The following is a 24,246-nucleotide window of genomic DNA, read 5'->3' on the forward strand; positions in this document are numbered from 1 at the left end:
AGCTGGGTGAGTTTTGAAGTTCCTTCCAACCCAACCATTCTGAGACTCTATGATACTACAAACGTTTTCCTGAACTCTCTATGCCACTGCTATCCTCACGGCTCCTCTCTTCCTATGCAGACATCTCTACTCCCTCATAGCATTTCATCCAAAACTTTGTACTTAAAAGCAATCACATGTGGAGGTCAGACAGCTCCCCCTTACCTGAACAGGTAGGCTTTCCTTAAAGCATTCTCTTTTCCACAGTATCTTGAGACATCCTCTTTGGGACACTTGACCTAGACATTAAAAGCATGTCATCAGTCACTCACCTCCACAACTGATGACAAACACACAGCACCACAGCTTTCTCCCATTCCAGAATGTAAGTACTAGCCTTTTCAAACCTGCCCAGGATAGAAAATACAATCACACAGTAAGATGAACAGAGTCCAGTGGTGCGGACTGGAATTTGTATTTCAGTTCCTCAGCCCTTAATTTGGGTCAGACAGCATTAAGAGATCTTGTGATCTGCCAAGTACATTCAAAGGGACTGACCACTACTTGCTTACTGAACTCAGTTTGTACCTGGAGGCAATGAAATACACACACACACACACACGTAAAAATACTTCTTACAAAATCTAACTGTACTTGCCCACATTTATAGTTTACTCTCCTAAATCTGCATAAGGTTTCACTAAAAAAAAAATATCTGTTCAGCATTTACTGCACTGTATGGAAAGGAAGTGATCTGATCCCATCCAACACTCTTCATAGCTCAACCTTCTTCTCTCCTAGTGCACAAGCAAGACTGAGTTGTGCAGGTCTCATACTCTGGGTGTATCAGCAGGCTCTCTTGTGTAACACAGTGGGGATCATACTCTTCCCTGTACCATGTTTAAGGTACACAGCAATAACCATGCAACACCACACATGACATACTTGGGAAATCAGATTAGATGAGCCAGCCACGCTCGATACATGAGGCTTCCCACAGCAAAGGCCAATTTTCAAGAAAAATCTGAGGAGTTAAATATTCCTCACATCCATGGATGCTAATCATGGAGTGTGGACAACATAAAGTTTTCCTCAGATAAAGGAATCTGCCCCTGCCCCACAGACAGAAGGTGTGACACAACCCACAAGAAGATGTGATGCTTTTGATTCATAGCTGTGCAGTGTAGTTACTACTGGCCAGGGCAAGGGGAAAAATTGGATGCTTTGCTGCAGCCAGAACCCACTTTCTTGTGGGGTCCCTCTATTTTCCATCACCCAAGGTAGGTGCAGACAATTTCTGTCAACCCCACAGTCAGCCCTGCAGAAATACTCTGTCCCATTCCTTGTTCTTGTTCACCTTCACCACTGAAATGCCATAGTCGTGAAGAGCCTCGACCGAGTTTTCAATCTGTTCCAAGAAGGGCTGGGCACCAGGAGAAACTGAAACACCAATAAAAGCTGGTTTTAGTCCCTTCCCATTACAGACAAGAAAGCAGAAGAGCAGAACAACCCCTTTCTCTCTGGCAGTGTCAGCCTTTCTGGGAGTATTTCACTCCCTGGTCAGACCAGGATCACAGTCTGCCTGTGACAAGGAGAAGGATGGGCATCAGTGTAGATATCCCTTATGAATGATCTTTAAATTCAGATGGACTGGAGTCCTCCAAGCCACTATGACTTCCAAGATGCCAGAGATCCCTAAGCAGCATGACATCCTTTGCTCTGTGCTGCAGGACACACTGCAAAGCACTACAGCTGCACTGAGCAGCAGTGAGGACGCTCAAGGATGCTGCATGCAGGCTTTTGCAGGTGCCACCAGTAACTGCTCATGTCCCCTGTTACTGCCTGCAGGGCACTCTCTGTGCTCTGGCACGGTAACAGCATGCTGAGGTCCCTGAGCAAACATCATCAGGACATTCGTGCAGGCCTGAGCAGGAACAAATAGGGAGCTGCAGCATGCTGAAGGTGCAGCTGTGTGAAGGGATTTGGCTGGGAGCTGGCAGGGGGAGACAGGACTGGAAGTGGTTTTGTCAGACGGGCATCGTTCTGCTGGGCAGCAAGTCCTCACAGGGTCCTCAAGAGTATCCTGCTGCCATGCAGTGATAGAGCACTCATAATGTGGCCCTGCTCTTACTCAGAATAAGGTGTTTAAGAAACAAAACTGACTGTGGGCAATAGCACGAACGCCTGCAGGCTGCCCACTTTCCTTTGTGACACACGCAGCCTGCCCCTCAGTACTGATGTGGGAGCTGTGTTTGGTGTCTCTGCCCACATCTCTGGAAAACCACACATGGGGGGCATGGAGGAGCAGAACAAGAAAGGCAAAGTGATAGATCTCCTTGTAATTACTCTGGGAGGTGCTCTGGAAAAGAAATACAGCCCATTTCAGGGAGCAGCTCCTTACAGGGCATCTGGAAGATTAACAAAAAGGCTTGAAGGAGTGTGTTTAGGGACACAAGCAGGAAAGATCTCAGCCCCAGACACCTCTGTCTATAAGGACTACTCAGGAGCTATGCAAACATAGATTTGCCAGTGAAGTTTGCCAGCTCCTCAAAATAGCTTTGCATTTAAAAAGTTCAGGAATTGACCCTTCATTATTCCACTTTCACACACACTCTAACATGAGTCTTCCCTGAAAACCCAGGCTCATGTAAATGCATGCTACTGAATACATACCAGTATGGCTGAAATAAGCCAAGGAAGCCTTGCTAGCTTGCAAGCCACTGAAATACTCGTGGGGACTCAACTCCTGTAGCAGACCTGCACTTCCCAGCACTGGAATGGAGACAGCACAGAAGAGCAGGAAAGAGAAGGAAGAAACCCATCTGTCCTCCTGAGCTGACATGGTTATTATCAGTTACAGGCATAGAAGAGCCACAACTGGAAAACAAACAGATATACAAAACATAAATATATATATATGCACACACGTAACATGCATATGAACATGTATATGAATGTTTTCTGTTCAGATAGGTGGAGCATGACTGTAATTTACAAACCAAATGGCAGAGGGGTTTGTCCAGACTGCTCCGTGTCATGCCTTGCTCAATCCCTCCTTACTTTTTTTCTGTCACCAGTGACACTGGAGCAAAATCTATGACACACACCAGGCTGCAGGACAGGCCTGGCAGCCTCCCTCCCACTCCAGGATCCTACATGGAGACGTCTGGGAGGAAAGCCAAGAGAAGTTGTGAGATGATTCAGAGAATGAAGCCAAGACCAAGTGTGCAAGCCTGCTGCCAGGCTTCACCAGCAGCGTTCCCCAAGGTGCCTTGCTGCAGCTGTGTAGTTCCTCCCACTTGGATTAAAGGGCTATGGAGAGATACGGACAACAAGCTCTGACTACAGGATGAAAAAATAACTTCTTGCCTCCTAATTCCCCAGTTTAATACCAAGCTCTCTTGCAGCCTGCTCTTTGGGTACCCATCGTTGCTGCTGAGCATGCAAGAGCAAGGCTGGTTCCTGGTCAACAATGAGACAAAGCTGGAATTCAAGACTCGAAGAAGCTGTTTGCTTTGCATTATGAGCTGCAGCTGTTTTCCTTAACAAATGTCCCTGTGTACATGGGCTATTATTCCTTCCAGTGCTGCGTCAGATGCTGTAAGCTTGTTATTGCTGCTCTGTTATGAACCCAAAGTCAGATGCTCAAAAACAAGCAGGCAAAGTCCCTCTGCCTTGCTCCGAGAGCAGGCAGCAAAGCAAGGCATGCTCCACCTTCAAAGGCCTCCTTCTCTCTCACTCACGCACATGAGGTGTTGGGATAAGGCCTTCACAGCACGAAGGAACAAAGACAGCCGAGGAAGGAATGAAATCTTTTCATCTGAAAGTCTCCAGTCCTCTCCCTCCTACTTCGGGATGTGCCAGGCGCTTCTGGTTCTTTGCCCTCCCATCTGTTCATCTGGCTTACAGAGGGGACAGAGATCAAGGGGATGGGGGGATGTTTACTGAATGACAAACTTGGCTCCAGCAGGATGGAAAAATAAACTCAATCCTGGCGTGTAGGAACGAGCCCAGGTCAAATGGGAAAGTTTACTACCAAGGAGGCAAAGCCAGAGGAGCAGCCCACAATGATTCCAATACTTTGCAGCCTGATACCTGGAGGAGGATGTTTGCAGTTTAAGACACAACTCCAACTTCTTCCCAGCCCTGATCTCCTCATCCTCTTTTCGGAGCTCTTGCTGAGTTCTGCAGCTCCCAGCCCTCTGGCTCTCCCAGCCCAGCCTCTGGTTCCACAGTGTGCAACTCTCCCAGACGCAAACAGGAACTTCAGAAGCACTCAGTGGAGGGAGCAAAAGTCAAGATTTATCACCCATGTTCAGGAGAGACTGGAAGCACCTGGATTTGGGATTTTCTCCTCCCTATGTGCCCCAGAAATGTGTCCAAGCTGGTAACCGCTGAAAACACATCTCCTCACAGGAGAAGAATTTGTTGTCAGTCTACTGACTGTTCCTTCAGCCTCAGTATTACAACAGCCTCTACCCGCCCAGCTAGAAATCTGGCAGTGATTATATCCCTCATATCCTCATATCCTGTCCTCCTCCTCCTGCCATTTCCCATTTTGTCCCAAAATCACACGTAAGGCCCCTGAGCACATCCTGCCTTAAACTACTCTAAAGCCAGCCCTGGCCCTGCCCTAGAGGTGCAGTCCCTGCACAGCTTGGCCTTCCCACCCACATTTGGTAAAACCTGGCTTAAGGGTTTCCTGGCAAGTCTGAAGACTCCAATACTTCCCTGGAGTCGAAATAAAGCCCAAATATGCCCAACCACAAAGGAGACTCAATTAGGGACTAACAGCATCAGGGGATGAATAGCTGTCTTCAAAACACCCAAAGCTTCGTGGTAGAGTGCTGGAATTGCTCATAAAGCAAGCAGTGAACCACCTGTGAGGAGGATATCAAGAACAGCTTGGCCAAAGAACAGTGTAGATAGATCTAGAGCAGTCTCAGGGCAGAGGTCTCTGGGAGCTTCCCCAGTTGCATTCTTCCTGCACTGAACTTCACACAGGCTCAGAGAGGCAATGTGCAATGCCACTGCAGAGACTGCTATGCAGTGAGCCATGTGCTGACTGGGAACAGGAGTGCTCCAGCACACCATCACAGCTCCACCTGGGTGTTCAGTGTCACCACTGCTATCCAGCCTTCCATACTCAGCGTCTGCTGGATTATTCAGCTTTTAGGCCATTCCCTGAGCCACTTCTTTTCCAATGAGGGAAGATTAACACCACAGGGTTAGAAACAGCCCAAACTCCCTACAGCAGCCACTTGCAGGATTACCAGGCATGTGTGAACTGGCCCTCGTTACAGGAATGACTCCAAGGAGAAGGATCTCACCAAGAACCCACGAGGATCCAGGGAACAGGCTACAGCTAAAAACAACCACAGGCAGCTGGGACACGTTGCAGCCTTGCTTTGGCTGCTGCCATTCAAGGAAGGGCTCTGTGTCACTTGTGGGAAGCCCTCAAACCCACAGGCTGTGGCCGTGCACACTGCAGCCAGTGTGCAAGGCCTGGTTTGTGTGTTCACTGTCATGCCTTCTAGACAAAGCCAGGTAAAATGGCCACGGCAGATGACCTAAAATAAGAGTAAATACACCAGACACACTGGCATAAATTGCTTGTGCTACATTGATTTTGCTTGGGATTCCTGCAGTGGTAACCATGGGCTGGGATCCCCTTACCTCTGATGACAATTCTAAAGTTAATTATCACTACATAGTTTTGCTGGAATAAATTGCTCATCAGTCAGCCTCCCTCAATGTTTCTGAGGACAAGTTCTTCGACCTGCCTGGATGTGTTCCTGTGGGACCCAATCCAGGTGTTCCTGCATTGGGGTTGGGATTAGATGATCTTTTGAGGTCCCTTCCAATCCCTGATGTTGTGATTCTGTGAGTGGGGCCACGCTCACCCGTGCCATGGAAGTGAACTATCTGCTGGCCAATTCCACCTGCCCCTTCTGCACACTGGCCTGTGAAGGAGGCATGTGTTGGGGCCTGTGACCAGGAGAAGGCAGGTGATGTTCCCATCCTGGCTCATTCTGATCACTGCAGCATTCTCTTGTCACGTGCTGTCACGAGTTTGCCCCTTCAACCACAGAAAGATGTTTATTTCTACAATGAGCATATCAAAAAGCATCCCAACCCTGTATAACTAATGCTAGGAGCTGAAAGCAGACCCATGTGCTGCATCCAGAGAGAAGCAAGAGCCTAATTGCAACAGTATTACTCCAGTATTTATCCACAAACACTTTCAAGCCCCAGGGCTGACAGGCTTTTTGTGCACAGACAGTTACACTTTTTACAAACAGCATTTTAAGGACCTTGCAGACTGCTATGTAATCGGTCTGCGGCACAAAGCAGCGCCAGGACAGCTCATGTGACTGGAGGCACATCTGGCACATTAAGTCATATGATAACAGCTCCTCTCCCACAGTAACACTTCCCCCAGTATCTCTTTGTGCCGCTGCCTCTCCCCTACTCTGTGATCCACAAACCAGACATGCTGAGCTCTCAGACCTCACATCAGGCAGGCACAAGACCTGGGCAGGACAGAGGCCCTGGTGCAGTCATTTAAGATATGGGGCTTGAATAAAGGGGGCCCATAGGGCAGGCTGTTGTGAGCTACAGGAGCTGCATCTTTTGGCACAAGGAATCTTCTGATTTCTCAAGGGTCATCAAGAGGGATGGGAAAACACATTTACAGCAAAATAATCCTTGCCTGTTGCCCAGTGTGCTTTGCCTTACTGGGTTTCTCTCAGTGATGCCCTCATGCTGGCTCCCTACTGGAGCTTGGCCTGCTCTCCTGCAGAGCACCCTGGAAAGGGGCATTCAGCCACTTCCCTGAGTTTCACTTTCATTTTCACTTTCAGGTCCCACTTCCCAGCACCCAGGAACTCCTTATTTTCTGGTCCTGCAGCCAAAGCAGCCTCACCCCTCTGCCTACAAAAGGAGAGAAAGTCTGCACTGCTGGTGCACAGCTGACAGCCCATGCCTTGCCCATGTCTCTGCCCAGCTTGTCCCCGAGGACCTTCCTCCCACAGCTGGCACTGCGCAGGTAGCTGTTACTGCTGAGCTGCCTGTAAGATGGCTTAGGGGTGTCACATACCTGGCAGGCGCTGCTTCCAGCAGCAGGCTGAAGTGCTCGTCCCTCGTTCCCAGCTGCAAGCAGAGCACCACGTGTGAAGGACTCCTGGAGGCTCCCACAGTCCAGCACAGTTTGTGGCCTGGCTGCGTGCCACAAGAACCTGCAGGCAGCCCTGTCCTACACTTTCCCTATGGGATGTTTGAAATAAAGATGTGCTGGTCTGAACCTTCCAGTGATCTCAAAGCCCTGAACTGAGATCTCTTGGTCCTGAGGGGAATTTCTAAACTACCCGCCTGCTGGCTGTGTCTATAGCCACAGGGATCTCTGCATAGAAAAAAAATAGAGGAGAGGGTCCCTGACCTACATCCAAACACTCCCACAGCACAGGAGACCCAACCTGCGCCTACAGCAGCAGCCCTTCCCCACCCACATCTGCTGCAGAGGCTCAGACCCACCACAACACCTACAGGGATCTCTCTGCTGGCCCTGTTGTGGCAAAACAAACGTCAAGGCCCCCAGTCCTCCCTTACAACAGCAGGGATTTCTAACCGAGGCCTACAGCAGCGCCGCCCCCAGCCCCACGCAGGGGGAGGATCGGCTCTTGAGCTGCCAGGCCTTCCGCCCCTAACCAGACGTCAGAGCCGTGCTGCGGCTGTGGGGAACCGAGGGCTGCCGGGGCAACGGCCCTGCCGCTACGGGAACCGCAAAACCCATAGGGCCCCTAACGACGCCAGACCCCCCGCCCTGCCCCTGCGGGGACCCTCAGAACCGCCGGGCCGCGGCGCTGAGGAGAGCCTCGCCCCGCCCCCGTCAGCGCCGCCACTCGCGCCCGCGCCGCCAGCCAATCAGCGGCGATATCCCGCGCCTCGCCCCGCCCCCGCCGCCCTCCTCCCGCGAGAAGGCGGGAGGCGGCGACCCGAGCGGCGAGAGGAGCGCCCCGCTCACAGCGTGTGTGTGGGGGGAGGGACAGGGGGGTGCGTGAGCGACGGGCGGCGCCGGCCAATCGGCGCGGCGGATGGGCGCGGAGGGGGCGGTGCGACGGGGAGCCAATGGGGAGCGCGCGCTGTCAGGAGCGAGCGCCTCAAATCATCGGGCTCAGCTGATTGTCCCCGGCACCGAGTTGCTCGGCGGCGGCGCGGCCGGCGGCGCGGGCGCCCCTTTGTTGCATGGCGCTGTCCGGCTGAGGGCAGGGCGGCCGGTCGGCCGGGCGCGCGGCGATCGTTGCTGCCTCCCGCCGCCCCATGAGCTCCCTCGCCGCGGGGGCGGCCCCGGCCGAGGGCCCCGCCGTGCCCTACGCGGTGGAGCTGGGGCTGACGGTGCTCCACACGGCGCTGTACGCCGCGCTCTTCCTCTTCGCCTACCTGCAGCTCTGGCTGCTGCTCTATTACCGCGAGCGGCGGCTCAGCTACCACACGCTCTGTCTCTTCCTCTGCCTGCTCTGGGCCGCCCTCAGGACCACGCTGTTCTCCTTCTACCTGCAGAACTCGCTGCAGGCCCTCCGCCTCCAGCAGCCCTTCGCCCACTGGCTGCTCTACTGCCTGCCCGGCTGCCTGCTCTTCGCCGGCCTCTGCCTCCTCAACCTCTACTTCGCCGAGGTGAATTCCCGCGGGCGGGGCGTTGCGGGGCCGGGCTGCGCCCCGAGGGAGCTGTGGGGTGGGGGGCTGGGGGTGCCGAGCGCTTCAGGGCGCTTTTGGGGGCGGTGACCCCGCTTGGGGTGAGGTGGGAGCCTGCGTGCGTCCTCGCTGGGTTTTCCTCCTCACGGCCCCGCGGTGGGGGCTGTGTGGGGAGGTGGGGGTGCGGGGGGTTGGTTTTGTCTCGTTTTATTCATTCCCCTCCTCTAAAAAGGACCAGAAAGTGGCAGCGAGCAGCAGGGGCTGTTCGGGCCTGGAGTGCTGCCAAGCATTACGTCACCAGCCAGAGCCTCTTCTGCTATTGTTGCTGCGCTCCCTCCTTCTCTCCATCCCTGCTCTCGGGTTTGTTTTTGTGCTCCTTGTTGTCAGGCAGAACCCCAGCGCCTCCCCCCCCCAAAACCCCTCGCCCCGCCCCCCAGGCAGGGGGTTCTGCCGGGCCCCCTCCCCACACGGCGCTCAGGACGATGCGGGGTGCTGGCTGTTGTTGCCCAGCTGCATTCCTCCTTTTCTGCCGTTCCCCATCATTCGTTATGTGGTTTTTTACCCGCCGTTCACTTGCTTTTATTTAGTCTTAGCTTTCCCCTCCCCTTCCCCCTCTGAATATTTTGCTTCTGCTCCAGTTTCTCGTGAGCGGCCCTCTGCCTGCCTGCCTTCCCGTTTGGTGACTTGTTTCATAAATAGACAGTACTTTCCTTCCAGCTTTGTTGTTCGGATTCTTTGCTCTGCAGCTCTCAGCTGTTTGCCAGCCTCACAAAGGAATCGCTAACACACAGCGGAATCGCTCCGTCGCTCCGATGTGTCACCAATAGGAATTATGATTTCATTTTCCCTAGGATATCGACGTGCACGTGATAATGCCAGGTTGGGAGATGTGGGGTGCTTCTGCCTTTTGGGTTCTTCCCCTCCTGACACAAACACCTGGAGGAAGTGGGGGTAAACTGCCCCTATTGAAAGCTGTTAGTGCTGGGTATGCTGCCTGTCGAGTGGAAGCGAAATAACAAATGCTGCGTGGTGTGCATGATCCATCTTGTGTGTTAAAGGGAGCCTGACTTACCAACTGCTCCAACCAGTGGGTGTTTATGTCACCCAGCAGGCAAGCTGACCCAGGATCCCAAGTTCTGTTGCTGCAGGCTGGCTTGATTTCAGTTTTCCTCCAAGTTGCTGGACTTGATAGCAAGCTCACCTCCTTGCAGGCTTTTTAAAAGGCTTTTAATAAAAATACAGTAAATTCAGATGGGCTCTCAGGCTGCCCCTCCTCCCATGATATCTGTTTTGCAGCAGGCTTGGGCTGGGTATGCTCTGCTTCTTTCTCCTTGAAGACCTAGAGCCAAGGGAAATCCTGTCTGAGGAAATAAGAGCTCAGGATCTAGAGTGGGGAAGGATAAGATGGCTTATTAAGATGGGTGTGCGTGCTTAGTTACAGAGAAGGGCCTGACACTTGGCCATCCTGAGCAGCACGGATGTCCAGCATGCTGTGGTCTGAGTGATCTCACAGTGGTGGTAAGTGGTGAAAGCTGTAGCTGCTGGCGTTTGGAGAAAATGCAGCTAGATGGACTGAAAGCTCTCACTGCTCTTCTGGCTTCCATTTTAATGGGGGAAAGAAAAAACCCAACCAGCAGTATTAACTAATATAGGGATATTTGGTCTCTTCTGCTTGGATAACAGGCTGGTAAGGCTAGCCTGTCCTTTTCTTAGCTACCATCACATGGTGCCCTTCTGCCAAGTGTATGCTGGGCTGGGATGTGCTCAGTGCTTTCCTTAAAGCATGGGGGAGCTGCATTAAGGTATGTTAACAACAGTGCTCTATCTGGAAGAAAGTGAAGCTGTTGTGGAAGAACTGTGGTTTAGCTGAAGAGGCTCGAGATCTAGAGATGATTATGTCTACTAGTGTGACTAGGAGATGCTGTGGAGGGCCCATCAGTTCTCCATTCTTACAGGCCAGTTGACAGCAACCTGTAGAGGAGTGCAGGGCTTTTGGTGGTCTGGGGCTGCCATCCTTGTCTGAGATGCCCTCGGGTGAAAGCATAGGCTGCTTCTGTGCTGCAGGCATAGCTAATCTTTGTACACAGTGCATTCTTTGTGGAGATGCTGGAGAAGTGGCATCTGTCTAAGCAGTGGCAGCAAATGTGGCCTGTGCTGTTTTGCACTGATCTCGTTTGATTTGCAGAGCTCTTCAGGGTGAGGGTGAGATGATGCTGAGTGGGGGACCGGCCTCAGGAAGCAACAAATGTACATGAAGAGTTGGAACAGCTTAGGGCACAAGCTAACACTAGGGATGAAATCCAAATTAAGGGAGCTGCCTGGTGTTCATCCCTTCTGTGGGGGTAAGGTTGTCCAGTCCCTATCCTGTCTCGGTCCCTGGGATTCCTGAGGGGTGGGGAGGTTTGACAAGAGGTGTGTGGGCTGCTTATTTGGCAGTAAGTGTTTTTCATTTCACCTGGAACATCAGGAGATGTTGTGCTTTCTGTCTGGGAGCATCTCTTCCCTCTGCTTCAGCTTGTGACAACCAGTTTCTCTCTGGGAAATCGGAGGATTATGGTGCATCGCATCAGAAATTCCTCAGCCTTGCTTCAAACCATCAGAATGCTGGCTCAGATATTCAGCCCAGGATGTTTGTCTGCCTTGTGTGGAATAGCTCCTCTGCCAGTTAGGCATCTGCTTGAGCAATACTACCTTTCCCAAGAGCCTGCCAATTACTGCTTCCCCCAGGTCATTGTCAGGAGCACAGTATGTGTAAATGTAGCCACAGCCTCCACCCTGACCCTTTCAAAGACCTTGAACACTTGGCATCTTCAGCTCCCCTGAGAGTCAGCAGCTGAGTGCAGCAATGAGTAAGGCCTTCTGCTTGTGGTGGATCCGACAGGCTGCTCTGCCAGACTGGTGTGGCCGTAACCCTTAACCTGTCTGGGTTTCTCTAAGTGGTCCATCTGATTAGATGACATCAGCCTCTTTCATCCCTTGTTGTTCTAATTGTGCTGGAGCAGACATGCATGGAGAGAGAGCATCCAGCCTGGGAGCTCTTTGTCCTTTTCCAAGGGTAATGTCTTCCTGCCTTTTCAGATGGAGATTTCGGAAAGCCTTCATCCGTTCCTTCATTCTTCTACAGTCTTCCACATTCCCTATCTAGCACACCTGGTGTGTGAGCTTTCCCTTGGAGGAATTGCTGGTACAGGGTCACTTAAACTCAGAACTGCTCCATACAGGGGCTGAGGATTGCCTGGGGCCCCGCAGTTGAACTGGTGGCTGTGCCAGCGACCAGCTATTCCAGAACATGGCAGTGCGTTCTGTGTTGGTGATGGGGCAGGTGATCTCAGTATTAGTGGGGCTGATGAGAGATCCTCCTTTAGGTGACTTCCAGCTCTTCCTCAGAGGAGTGGATGGGGGAGATCTTGAACAGGGTTTATGGAATACAGTCCCAAAGTAGTCTCAGCTTGGTGCTGAATGACTGTGGTGAGAGAACGTGGCTGCACTTGCAGTGAGGTCTGTCCTCGTGTCAAGGCACAACACAGTCCTACCTTGCATCAGGAGAGCCCAAACTCATTAACTTCATGAGGCAAAAAAGACTTTGATTCTGTCAGAAAAGGGACAGGATTGAAAGTCTTCTGGATGTTTCAGACCTGTTGTGAGTGGTTGTGCCTCAGTGAAGCTGCAGTTGGGTGAGCTTTAGGGCTGGAACTGGTCCACAGCCATCTATGGGATGTGGTCTTTTACCTGTTATCTCTTAGCAACTGACATCTCCAGCACACCTTCAAGGATGAGTGTTTCTGATGCTCTGAGAGCACGCCTGCAGCAAGTTCACTTTCTGGGGTCAGTGATGTGAGCAGGGAGATGGCCTTTGTGAAATACCTGCTCTTGCCACAGAAATACCTCTAGCTTTATGGGGCCCTCTGGGTCTGTAGTGTTTTGTTGGTTGTTTTCTTTTAGCTTCACTTTTTTTCCCCAAGTCTGTAACTGATGGGAAGTGCAGGAAGGACTTGCTTCCAGAAAAACAACTGAGATTTGCTTAACTTTGCTTAAAGGCTTGCTTAGCAGCAAACTGCCTAGCCCTGCTGCTCTAGGCCAGCAGAGACATCTGTTCTCCATTTTCAGCAACTGCATGGCTCCTGGGCTGGCTACCCAGCTGAACAACACCAGCCCTGTTTGTGGGGACTGTTACAGCAACTTGGTCTGATGTGCCTGCCTGAGGACAGGGGCCTGGATTTCCTGCTCTTACAAGGAGCAGAACTACTCCTGGGCACTCTGTGCTGGCTTCTTTACAGCAGAGCCCTCCACATCAGCTGTCCTTGGGCTCTGAGAGCAGCAGATAGCCCGGTGCTGAAAGCCTTGCAGCACTGGCTCAAGGATAAATCCCAGAGGTGCACTGTGAACTGGACTGGTGTCACCTACTGACCCCGTCCATCGCTGTGGAGAAGCAGTGAGTTATGCCATCAGATGAGTTATGTTTTTATAACTATGCAAACACTGTAAACTGAGTGGTGTCTGCTCTCTTCCTAAAGTTATAGGACTGCATAGTAGGGGCTAAGAAAAGCCTGAGGCTGGTACCATGCTGTCCTTTTGCTTTCTGTGGCAGCAGTCCAAGCGTGAGTCTCAGGTTCCTGTTGCACTCTTAACCCCAAGACAGCTTGGTGTGTCTCATTCCCCAGGGTGTAGGACAGACCAGGGATTCTGTCTTGAGTGGGGCTGCTGGAGCCAGAATCTCCTTTCTGTTAACCAGTGGCTTCTCCCTGCACAGCTGATGAGTTGTTCTACCTGGGGTTATCACTGGAACACAATAGTGAAGGCTTACTAGTTGCACTGCTGCTCAGAGACTGTGGTTATGGGCTGCTCTTCTGGGAGTCAGAGCAGCAGTACAAATATCTTAAATGGATTTCCATGCTGCACAAATCAGGGCTGAGCCAAGTCTCTTCCCAGCTGGCTGTCCTTAATGCCTGTTCTCACAGTCCCAAAGCACCTGAATGCAGCCTACAGACAAACAGAGGATAAGGCAGGGTTCAGATTTCTCACAGTTGGGTGGCCGTGCCCCTCCTACCAAGGCCCAGGTTTCCTCTGACTCTGGGCTTAGTGTGGATTATGCTGTGTTTCCTGTACTGCTGATCTAGGCCAGGAGCAGAGTAGAGGGCTTTGGATTGCCTGTAGTACTGTGCCTCCTTGCTCTGGAGGCTGCATGCTTCCCTGTGCTCAACTAATGTGCTCTTCCCTACCTTCGAGGTCTACTGGAGTTCATCTGCCCTCAGACAGGGAGGTGAGTCAAACTGGCTCTAGGAGCAGGGTTGTTGAAGCTGTCTGATAGCTTGTGAGTGGGGGGGAGGCTTTCCAATTCCTGAAACTCCTGTAACAGGACAGACAACCCTTAAATGCCAAAAACTGTTGGAAATCCTATTGGCAGGAGCCTGATTTCTGGGGCTTCGTAATGCCATCATTCCCTCAGCGCAAGGCGAGAGCTGAGGAATCCTATCACAGAGGAGCTGAGTAAGGGTGCCTCCTAAGAGATGAGTGATCCTTCAATCCTTCGCTGTGGTTATGGGCTGGGAGCTGACAGGGAGGACTGCAGAAGTGCTGTAACCAAACCTGTGGCTGTGGAGCGATGGGTCTGGTGGGCTCAGCACAAGTGTGCTGGATCTGGCTGTGGTGGACTCTGCTTCTTCAGTTCTTTCACAATCTGTGTAGTCTGCACGCAGGCTGAGTGTGACCCTCAGCTTCCTGGTGGGGTCTTCTCACAGCTCCTGCCATGGCTGTGCTGAACTGCTGTGTGACAAGTGAGCTCTGAGCAGCGCTGCCCCCACGCTGCTTATCCTGACCACGTGTGACCTCCTGCCCCCCTGCAGCAGTGCTGTGATGCTCGTGTCTGATCCTGGGAGGGTTTGCACCCTTTACCACTCTGTTCTTCCTTGTACTCAGAGTCCTGGCCCAGTATGCATCAGCAGGAGCCGCCCTGCTGCCTGAAGGGACGTGGGAACAGTTCTGCTGGATGATGGGAGTGCTGTAGGGTGTCTGAGGGTGAGCTTGCAGTTCTCCTTCAGCTCCACCAGCTGGGGTTGCAGGCATGGCTTCAGTACCCTGCAGTCTGCGGAGTTCTTGTTTTGAAGCACCAGTCCTTGTGCAATCTGCAGCCTGTCTGCTAATCCCTGGTGTTGAGAAAGCTCACAACCCAGATTCTCTTCTGGACAGAGTGTGTGTTGCTTTGAAGAGTGAAGGAGTCTGCAAATGACTGTCTGCTATTCTGCTCATGTGTCAGGTGTGCCACACAACTTGGCAAGCTGGGCCTTCCACCTCTGCAGGACTGCCTTCCATTCAAGTTGCTTCTCAGGTGTATTCAGCATACAAACATCTTCAGGATGGAGGAGCTGAGAAAGGCACGTGCTTGTTAGAGCCTGCAGGTCCACAATCCAATACCAGAGGTCTATTTTGGATCAGCTGCTTGTCTTGCTGAAGCAGCCCTCTGTAACAGGGAGATGAGTGTGACTGAACCCCTAGAATATACAGCACAACACTGGTGAACTAAATGTGTTTTTGAATGTTCTTAGTGACTGCTGGGTGCTAACTCCTTTCCCTTGAAGACCTCAGGTGAGATGTTGAAGTCCCTTACAGGGTGATAAATGTTCTTGCCAGTTGGGCACCTACATTCAAGCTTGGCTCCTGCAGGAAAAGGAGCACTGTAGTCTCTTGTAAGTGGGTACAAAGGAGTTCTGTAAGTGATGTAATCCTTCAAGAAGTCTACTGGATGCTGGCTCTCCTGTTATATATTTCTTTATTAAGTTTAGAGGTAAACTATAGGTCATGTCAAGTAATGCTCTGCAAATCTTTCCCCTAGGTTATATTCAAAGTGAAATGTGCAGCTGATTTCAACAAGTACAAGTAAGTGGTGCTTCTCTAATGTTGCCTTCAAACAGCTTAAGATGAATGGATGCTGCAGTGTTAGGAATGGGAGCTTTGGACCCCCAGAGGCTGAACAACAGAGCTAATGCAGCTAGCTGCACTCCGACAAAGACGTGCCTTGGAGCAGGGTTGGGAGCTCTGAGGCTACTGAGGAGGTTGAAAGATGCTGCTTGCCTCTGTACGCAGCAGCAGCTCAGTAGTGGTGGTGCTAGCAGCAAGCTAGATGAATTCTCAAGGTTCTTCTGAGCGGGGCCCATCCACAGCAAAGACCTGTGGGATGAACACTGAGCAAAAGGTGGGATGTGTCTGTGCAGCCCAGCTGCTTGCTGACCATTTCCAGGGAAACCCGCAGTAGAAGATGAAAGCTCCAGTGGCTTTCAATAGAGGTGGCAGGGATTGTGATGACTCACAGAGTATTGACTGGAGTTAATGCAGAGCTACAGCAACGCTTAAAATCTGAGAGGTAAGAACCTGACTGTCAGAAGATGAGTCTTGTAACTCAGACTACTTACGCAGCTTCTGCCGTGTGGAAGCAGCTCAAGCAGAAAGACTCTGCACACTTGAGATATTCAGGAAGCTTCAGCAGTTGTACTGAGGTGTGAGTGGAGCCGTGGGGCCTTTGCCTGATGAGCAGGAGGGTGGTGAAGAGTGACCCCAGAACTGCCTTGAACTCCGTTTCTTTCCCCCTTCCTCTCCCCAGGGTTCTACTGTATCTGGGCTCCATACTTACCAGCCTCCTCTTCCTAGTTGTGAACTTGACGTGTGCGATGCTAATCCACAGTGAAGTCCCAGAGAACCAGCTGAGGCGGACAGTCCTTGCCCGTGCTCTAGTCAATGACAGCCTCTTCATCCTCTGTGCCATCTCGCTGGCTTGCTGCATGTGCAAACTGGGAAAGATGTCTTCAGCGAATGTCTACCTCGAGTCTAAGGTAGGTGAAAGCTTTGTAAACTGCAGTGGGGCTGTGTAATCAGTAGCTGGAATCCCAACAGGATCTGTGTGCTTCAAGCAGTGCTGGCCTGGTAGCAGCTCTTGGGCTCTTCCCTCCAGAAGGTGCATGTTCCTGCTGTAGGAAAGCTCTGCCCTTGGTGCTTCAGGGAAACATGTCTGCAGCTTTGCTGGCACTCCAGGAGGTGGAAGTGCTGCTTTTCCTTTTCAGGTTTAGAGGTTTAATTTAGGATTTGACTGGAAGAGAGGGTTCTCTAAGAAGTAAGATGTGGTTCTCGCAGCGTATTGAGTACAGAAAAGTCTGCGTGGTACTGATAACTCTGACAGATGCATAACACAATTCTCTGCAAAGGGGATTTCCTGTTAGCCTGGTGTTGGCTGCCTGGCTTAAGCAACTCGAGGATCTGAGAAGAGCTGGGTGCAGGGAAGCCAGCTGTCTCTGATACTCTTGAGCTGCTGTCTTCTCGCAGCAGTACAGCTCTTCTCCTCCTCACAACTTCTGAATTCTGTATTTCCACGTGTTTGAAGGAGTCCTGGAATCTTCTATCAGGTGCATCTGTGGGCTTTATGTGCTGCTGTGCCTGGCTCAGGCAAGAGGCCACCCAGTGCATGGAGCTTGTGAAGGCTTTTGAATGCTTCTGTCCCCTCAGGAATAGGATGAAGAGGGTGGTAAGCCTTCTGGCTGCAGGCATTGCTACAGAGACATCTTGGTCAAGACAGCTGCCTTGTGTTGGCTGGAGGCATCTTGTCCTGCAGATGACCTGCTAAGGAGCCACTCAAGGGGTTCAGTTCAATGCCCTGGATGCTGGAGGTGCCTGGGACTGGCTGCCTGCCAGGCTCTGGTAACAAGTGTCCCCAAGGGCTGCAGGCTGTAGCCCAGCAGAGTGAGGCAGGAGCCATAACTGAGCTGACAACCTGCTCGCATCCCTGCCTCTGTGGGCCAGGTATCCAGCTCTAACCAGCTCTGACACCAGTTAACATATCAGCCTCTCTCAGCAGTGATTTATGAACGTGGCAGCTGACTCTAGTTCCATGCCTGAGGCTGTCTGTGGGGCCTTGCTCTTACACAGTGTACTCTGGAGGAGCCTGCTTTATCTCTGAGAACTCAACCTGACTCACAGAGCTCTTTTACATTCAAATGCTGTCTCCATTTCCTACCTTGGAGACATATCTTGACTTTCAGGGTTGTGGAGGGGCTGCAAAAATAGGATGGGGATGTGCAGAAGCATTACTTGAGTGCCTGAAGAAGTTTCCCTGCCTCCTGAACTCTGGCTGTAAACCTGCTGACTCTCAAAGCAATATAACAAGTCTGGAGAGGCCTGGTAAGACTGCTGCCTTTGCCACAGTGTGGGAAGGTTGGAGCCATCTGACATGTGAGGAGGAGACTGCTGCCAGATCCTGTGCTGTACACCATGCTCCTTGTCTGCTGGAGCCTTGCTTCAGTAGCTTTTCTGCCCCTTTCTTCTCTCCTGAATGCTGGGGGCTGTGCTAATGGTGCTAGAGCAGCCTTTGGCATAACAGGAATTGGTCTGTTCAAAGCACATTCATGCCAACTTTTTAAGGCAGTGTCTTGCAAAGCTTTAAGACTGGGAAAACAGATGGCATAGCTGGTTTGGATGTGGAGAAGGTTGAAGAGGTGAGCTGCCTGAGTGGATTGTCTCCTACATACAAAGGCAGCCAGCTGCATTTTGCTTGGATGTGTCTCTACCTCTACAGATCAAGTAGCTTCCTTTCCTAAAGCCAGTCATATTGGGAAGGTCGGTACCACGACCTCAGGGTGCTTCACAGCAGCCCTCTTTCTGACACACTGTGTCTGGAAGGTTATGGAGACTGCTCTTCTCCTTCAGCAGCACAGGGCAGCTGGCAGAAGGCTGTGGCTCAACACCCAGCCCCCCTTTGGTATGGTGCTTTGTGCCTGCTGGCCTTGGCTTCTCCCACTGTGGCACTGAGGCTCAGGTGCTGATTCTTCCTACCTCCTCTGAGGCCTTCCCCAGGTATCTGGACTTCTTTTCCAGCCTAAGTTCAGTGTGTGTGGGGTGCTGAGCTGCTACAGAGTAAATAACCAGATTGACATCTCTGTAGTTTGTGCCTGATCAGGGTATAAAAAAAAAAAAACAAAAAAAAATTAATAAAATAACAGCAATATTTTCTTAATGGCTGTTAGCTGGCCTTCTAAAAGCTGCCACAGAAAGGCAATGGGTGGGAGGGCACCTCTGGGTCACTTGTTTGAGCAATCAGCTTCAAACATCTTTGATCTCTGCCTATCAATAAAGTCCTGATCAATGCTCCTGTGCCTTGAGCCCTGCTCCCAGGCAGTGCTGGTTGCCTCACTCTGCTGCTCCTGTGAACTCATCACAGGAGGAAGCTCTTAACCAGTTCTGAATATTTTAGCAGCAACACACGGATGTTCTAGGTCACTGTGCAGCCTCTCATGCACTTAAGGAGAGGTGAAGTCCCAGCTCTATAGGAAGGTCTGTATTAAAAACTTTGTTCTTTCTGTTCCAGGGAACATCTGTCTGTCAAGCTATTCTTGTGGGATCCGTAGTTGCTCTTCTGTATTCCTCAAGGGCTTGCTATAACCTGGTGGCTGTGGCCATATCTCCAGACAGTGTGCCTGGTCCATTTAACTATGGCTGGGACAACCTTTCAGACAAGGTGAGTTTGTCCATCATTCCTCCAAGTCCACAACTTGTGGCAGGGGGCTGCATGCCTCTCACAGGAGGGTGGAGGAGGAGGGTGCTACATGGGGTGCTTGTTTCTCTCAGTCTCCAGACAAGCTGGATTTTTTGCCTTCAGAAGCCCTGCTTATTCCCATTATAATCTTCCCCAGTCTGTCTACTCCTTCAGGAGGGATTCCCTGTTGTGCGCATCAGTTTCAGTCTGCTAACCTTTCTTTTGGGGGAAGAGGAGGAACAAGTCAAGTAGAGCAGAAAAGCAATGCTTAATAAGGCATGGCTGTGTGCAAGGGAGAGTTATTCAGGTAGGGAGGGAGCTTAGCAGTACCTGGTGGCACACTGACCAGAGCTGCTAGCTCTCACTTGAAATGGTAATGAATTAAGGATCATAACTGTTGTTTTAGGGGACTCCTGTCTTCATAAGGATTTTGCAGCACTTTTTTGCTGCACTTTAGTTCTCCTAAGCTGTGCACTGTGCCCAGCTCTGGGAGCTGCGTAGTCCTGCTGATGACTTACTGCAAACATCTCTCACATCTCTACGCAGGTGCACGTGGAAGAGAGCAGCGAAGAATACGTGGTGTTTGGAGTGGTCCTTTTCCTCTGGGAGCTGGTGCCAACGACTTTTGTAGTGCTGTTCTTCCGAGCTCAGAGGCTGAGTCAAAACTTGGTAGGTCTGACAGGCTGCTGCAGCTGGAACGGCCCTGTGCAGGGAGGAGCCCGAGGTGCCTGGTGCACAGATGAGACTTGAAGGCTGTCAGAAATCTGACGTTTGGCTTAACTCCCTTCTCTTTAACAGACTCCAGCAGGAATGGTCAATAGTCACAGCTACAGCTCCAGAGCCTACTTCTTTGACAATCCAAGGCGCTACGACAGCGATGATGACTTGTCACGGCTTGGGGCCAGAGAAGGAGGGTAAGTTGTATTAGAAAGTGAGAACTTGGGTACTGGCTTGAGTGGAAGCAACAGAGCTGCTTCTGACACAGGAGGCAGCTTGGGCAAGGTGGATGGTCAAGGGGGCTTGTGAATGACCTTGCTTTTACCCCTTCTGTAAGTCAGAGCTGTTTCTACTCAGAGTGATGTCCTCTGAGAGGTGGATATCCACAGCGGGTGCTTGTAGGTAGGAAGTGCAGCAGTTGTGGACAGGAGGCCTCATCTGAGCAGGCTGATCTTAGGATGTTTCTTCAGCTGAGGAGAGGAAGCCCCTAAATTACTGCAGAGGAGCTTTTCTAGGAAGTGAGGTGCTGCAGTCTGGGAGCCAGCTGGGACAGATCTGAAGGAAAGCCTGGGCTGGGGGAGAAGGGTCTGGTGTCTGCAGCAAGACCATAAAGGGAAGTCTGGCAACCCTGGCCTTGCTGCTCGGGGCTCTGAGGACCAGGGGTTCTAGTGAGGAATGGGGAGATTGCATCCCTTCTCAGCTGGTTTTGTAGGGCCTGCTGCTCCTCTCCTCACACCCCAAGGCCGGGTTCCTTGGAGATGCCACATCTGCAGAAGCAGGCTGGGATACGCAGGCTTGCACCGTGGGCTGTGCTGGGGCAGAAGTCTTTTCTGAGCTGCTTGGAGGATAAGCAATCCAATTACTTGCCTGAGTCCCCGTTTGGTTTCTCCCTCTCTCCTCCCAGCTTGGCCACCCCTCAGTGCTCTGGCTGCTACGGGTCTCTGGCTGGGAACGACAGCTACACAGCGGGTCCCCCCCCCAGTGGAACTGGTACCGACAGTGCCCCGCTGCTCTCTGCTGCAGGCAGCTCGGAGCTGAGTAACCACCACAGCTCATACCCTGCAGCACAGAACTGAAGAGGCTGCGAGGCCCCTTTTCTCCCAGAAGTGGCATTCATGTATAGGATTGTAACCTGGTTTTCTTTCCCTCTTCCCTGAAGCATCTAACTCATCGACACAAACATTCCACTACCTGCTGCAGCCGTAAGCAGGATGGAGCCTATGGCTGCAGGCGGTAAGCGAGAGAACTGTGACTTCAAGGTACCATGTAGCAAAGTGAAGCTGAACTCTCTGGAAGCTTTTTCTTGGTCTGGTCTTCAAGATGTTGGCAGCTAAATGCACCAGAGCTTCCTCACTAGAAAAGAAACATCAAATGCATATTTGCACTTTTATCTGCACACTTGGAAGGAATGAATCTTGCTCAGACTGTGTCTGGTCTGAGACTGTTCTAGTTACTCTTTTAATTGCACATCCATAGCTGGGAGAGGCACTGTCTTCCTGCAAAGATGTATTCCGTGAAGTACTCTGCATCCTGACTCACGTGGGAGTGTGAAGCTGGGCTAACAGTGTTATGGGCAGGGCCTCCTGCAGTGTGTTCGCGTGCCATATTCGCACCCTGTGGGGCTGCTGCCTCTGGGCTGAGAGCGGGCCTTCTCTGACTGCTGGTCCTTCCACCTGGAGGCTGAACCATCCTGCCTGGGGCGGTGGGCTTGAAGCTGAGCTCAAAGCATATCTGTAGCAAAGACCTGTGATGGTGAGATCGAGTGCTCCTGGCGCAGCGGTGTTATGGCAGGGCTGCCTCGGGCTGGAGCGAAGGGAGGGAGCGAGGCTCTGCAGGCTGCTTCCTTTTGGGAAAGCTTAGGGCTGGAGTGGCCTCTGCGAAAGTGTGCCCAGGAACACGTGTGGGCTGAGCTGCATGTGAAACTAGAGCTGCTTTTCCCAGCATGGGGCCTCTCCTGTTGCCCCTCAGTACTGAGTTGCATTTAGCAGAGGACAAGACTTTAAGCTGACCAAATGTGAACCAGCGGGGTCACCGTGGAGGTGCAGGATGCCTCTTATGGTGGCAGCACACGCAGTGATAAAGCTACAGAAACCTGGGCCCTGGGCTTTTTTCCTTCCTCTCCTGCCTCTCTCCTGAGCCTTGGTGCAGGCTGGGGACCTGGAGTTCTGCAGCAGCTGTGCTGGGGGCTCAGCAGTGCTCGCAGGGCTTGAGCGTGCTGGGTCAGGTGAGGAGGAGATTGCTTTCCAGATGTATCTCCCTCTCTTGAACTGGAATGGCCAGGTTTGACTTGGTTTGCAGCTCTGGGCTCTTGCAGATGAGACTGTTTAAGACTGGATGTTACTCCCAGCAAGTCTCTGAGCCTTCTGTGGGATGAGCAGAGCAGCTTTGGCCACGTGCTTGGGTGGGAGGTGCTGGTCTTAGGCAAGCAGCTGCTCTGACCTCTAGTGAAAACTTGAACTGGAACTGCTTTTAACCTACTTGAAGCTGCTCAAACACCCACCTGATGCTGGGAGAGCTGGCTGGCTGGAGGCCGTGCACCTGTGTGGAGCAGCACAGTGCAGCCTGGGTCTGCCTGAGGGGTGGCAGTGGGTGCTGATGGCCCTGGGCAGCTTGTGTCCACGTGGCAGTGTGTGAGGAGCCCCGGGGCAGCCCTGGCCTCTCCTGCAGCCTTGCCCTCTCGCATGGCAGGCACCCCATCTCCCACCTTGCTTGCGTTGAGCTGGTGTCACTGGTTGCACTGAGAACACCTTTCCTCTCGCTGTGCTCCCTGTGCTGACGTGTGGGCCTCCGTGCTAACCTGCCTCACTCTTACTGGCCCAGAAAAGGAGCAACCTCTGCTGCTGTTTGGGGAGGGTTTTGAGACCACAGCTTCTGGCGCATCCCTCTCCTTTAGTACTTGAACCAGAGCTCTTCGCCTTGACTGCCACCGCTCCCCTGGCTGCTGTCCCCTGGTGTAACAGACCTGCCTCCTCCCTCCGGGCTGCACAAACAGGTTGCTCCATCTCAATCGCTGCTTGGCTTACAGCAAAGCTAACGAAGGACCCAGCCCGTCCTGTCCTTCTTTCTTCTGCCACACGTCACCAAAGACAAGAAGTGACACTGGCGGCCCCTGTTCTTGCTTAAATTCCAAAGCACTCGGAGCACTTTAAGTTTTTCTTTGGAGGGAAGGGAGCGTAGTGCAAAAAATAAAAATAAAAAACTAAAGGGCTACAGGCTCACTGTTCGTATTGCACTGAAGCACACAACCATTCGATCTTCCTGGCGCTGGGCTGGCAGTGAGTCTCGTTGCTGATGTACTCGTGAGCGAGTGGCGGAGCGGTTTGCTTTTATTCACTTGTACGGATGGCCGTTAATTTCACAACTCTGGCTGCTCCTGCTGGGGTCGTCTCGTGTTTTACTGAAGTAATTTATAGCTGAGAAGTACAATGACTTTTTTAATGCATAGTTGCCTTTCATTGAACTTCTTTATTATTATTATTTTTTTTTGTGTTCTTTAACAGTGTTTTGGCTTTGCAGTCTGGCAGCTGCTGGCTGCGACAGGAAGCTGTGGCCAATGAATGTACCTATTTCTTCTTCACTAAACTGTAACCAAGCACTACTATGTTGAAATAAAAACAAGTTTCTGTGCTCCGTTGCCACAGGTCCTGCTGAGTTTTGCTCCTGGCAGCTCCAGCTGTTGTCCTGCAGCCTCCATTCTTGGTCTGCGTCTGCATGGCTGTGCTGGGAGCGCCTGCAGGTGGGTTGAGGGAGGGGTCTGCAGCCCCCCCACCTTACAGCTTGGCAGGAATTATCCACTGCTGGTCCTCCAGGCCTGGGAACAAGGGGCTCATGCTGCACCTTTTGCCCTTCTCTGGTTTCTGCTCCTGTGCCTGCAGCTCCCAGGGCAGGAGATGCTTCTGCGTGGGCTGAGCTTTGTCCTACTCTCAGGCTGTGACCCAGCCAGCATCTCCTTGGCACCGAGCTGCGGAGGAGGCAGAAACCTCATCTCAGCAACTCCGTGTTCCCATATTTCCTTACACCACGGGTTTATCAGCCGCGGCCTTGAGCTCCCTGCAGGTCGCAGCTGCTTCACCAGAGCGTGCGCTCACCTGGGGGCGAGCGAGGCCTCGGCACTGAGCAGACGGCTGTAGGGCTGTGGGGCGGGGCTGCCGGGGAGCTGAGAGCAGAGCCGGGTGCCCCTGGCCCAGGAGGAGCTGCAGCCTCTGCTCTGTGCCGGCAGCTCTGTCCTACTTCTCCAGCTTCTTGTCCTTGCAGTGGCAGAATTCAGCTCTGCGTCGGCTGCTGAGCAGCTGAGGAGCGGCAGCCCCTCGCAGGGACATCCATGGCCTTTGTAGCCTCACCCGGCT

At 52.2% G+C, this 24,246-nt stretch overlaps 2 protein-coding genes across 4 annotated transcripts in view; one reads left to right on the plus strand and one right to left on the minus strand.

The window, feature by feature from the left end:
* The window catches only part of TXNDC16 (thioredoxin domain containing 16), a 44,299-nt gene extending 36,510 nt beyond the window's left edge, over nt 1-7,789 (minus strand). For 2 of the 3 annotated variants that reach the window (XM_042814150.1, XM_042814152.1), the window contains exons 1-4: nt 7,079-7,789; nt 2,653-2,856; nt 1,337-1,419; nt 205-278 (exon numbers count right to left, since the gene is read on the minus strand). In XM_042814150.1, the coding sequence (XP_042670084.1) occupies nt 205-278; nt 1,337-1,419; nt 2,653-2,821 (326 nt within the window). In that variant the 5' untranslated portion in view covers nt 2,822-2,856; nt 7,079-7,789. The remainder of the gene's footprint in view (nt 1-204; nt 279-1,336; nt 1,420-2,652; nt 2,857-7,078) is intronic. The other variant, XM_042814149.1, reaches the window with a different exon arrangement.
* Nucleotides 7,790-8,298: 509 nt separating this feature from the next.
* On the plus strand, nt 8,299-23,538 carry GPR137C (G protein-coupled receptor 137C). Its single transcript, XM_042813572.1, has 7 exons — nt 8,299-8,652; nt 15,500-15,543; nt 16,265-16,493; nt 19,016-19,165; nt 19,730-19,852; nt 19,982-20,097; nt 20,805-23,538. The coding sequence occupies exons 1-7, from the start codon at nt 8,299-8,301 to the stop codon at nt 20,974-20,976; spliced, it is 1,188 nt and encodes a 395-aa protein (XP_042669506.1). The 3' UTR covers nt 20,977-23,538.
* The last annotated feature ends 708 nt before the right edge of the window (nt 23,539-24,246 follow it).

Source organism: Centrocercus urophasianus, unplaced genomic scaffold, assembly GCF_019232065.1.
Source record: "Centrocercus urophasianus isolate 14NV4802_14NV808 unplaced genomic scaffold, USGS_Curo_1.0 seq_14, whole genome shotgun sequence".
Classification (NCBI taxonomy): domain Eukaryota; kingdom Metazoa; phylum Chordata; class Aves; order Galliformes; family Phasianidae; genus Centrocercus; species Centrocercus urophasianus.

Bases quoted from the DNA above. Each gene is read 5' to 3' on its own strand.
- GPR137C (XM_042813572.1), top strand. From the start codon at position 8,299: ATGAGCTCCCTCGCCGCGGGGGCGGCCCCGGCCGAGGGCCCCGCCGTG. The intron at 16,494-19,015 runs GTAGGTGAAAGC...TTTCTGTTCCAG, and splicing joins ATGTCTACCTCGAGTCTAAG to GGAACATCTGTCTGTCAAGC. The intron at 20,098-20,804 runs GTAAGTTGTATT...CTCTCCTCCCAG, and splicing joins CTTGGGGCCAGAGAAGGAGG to CTTGGCCACCCCTCAGTGCT.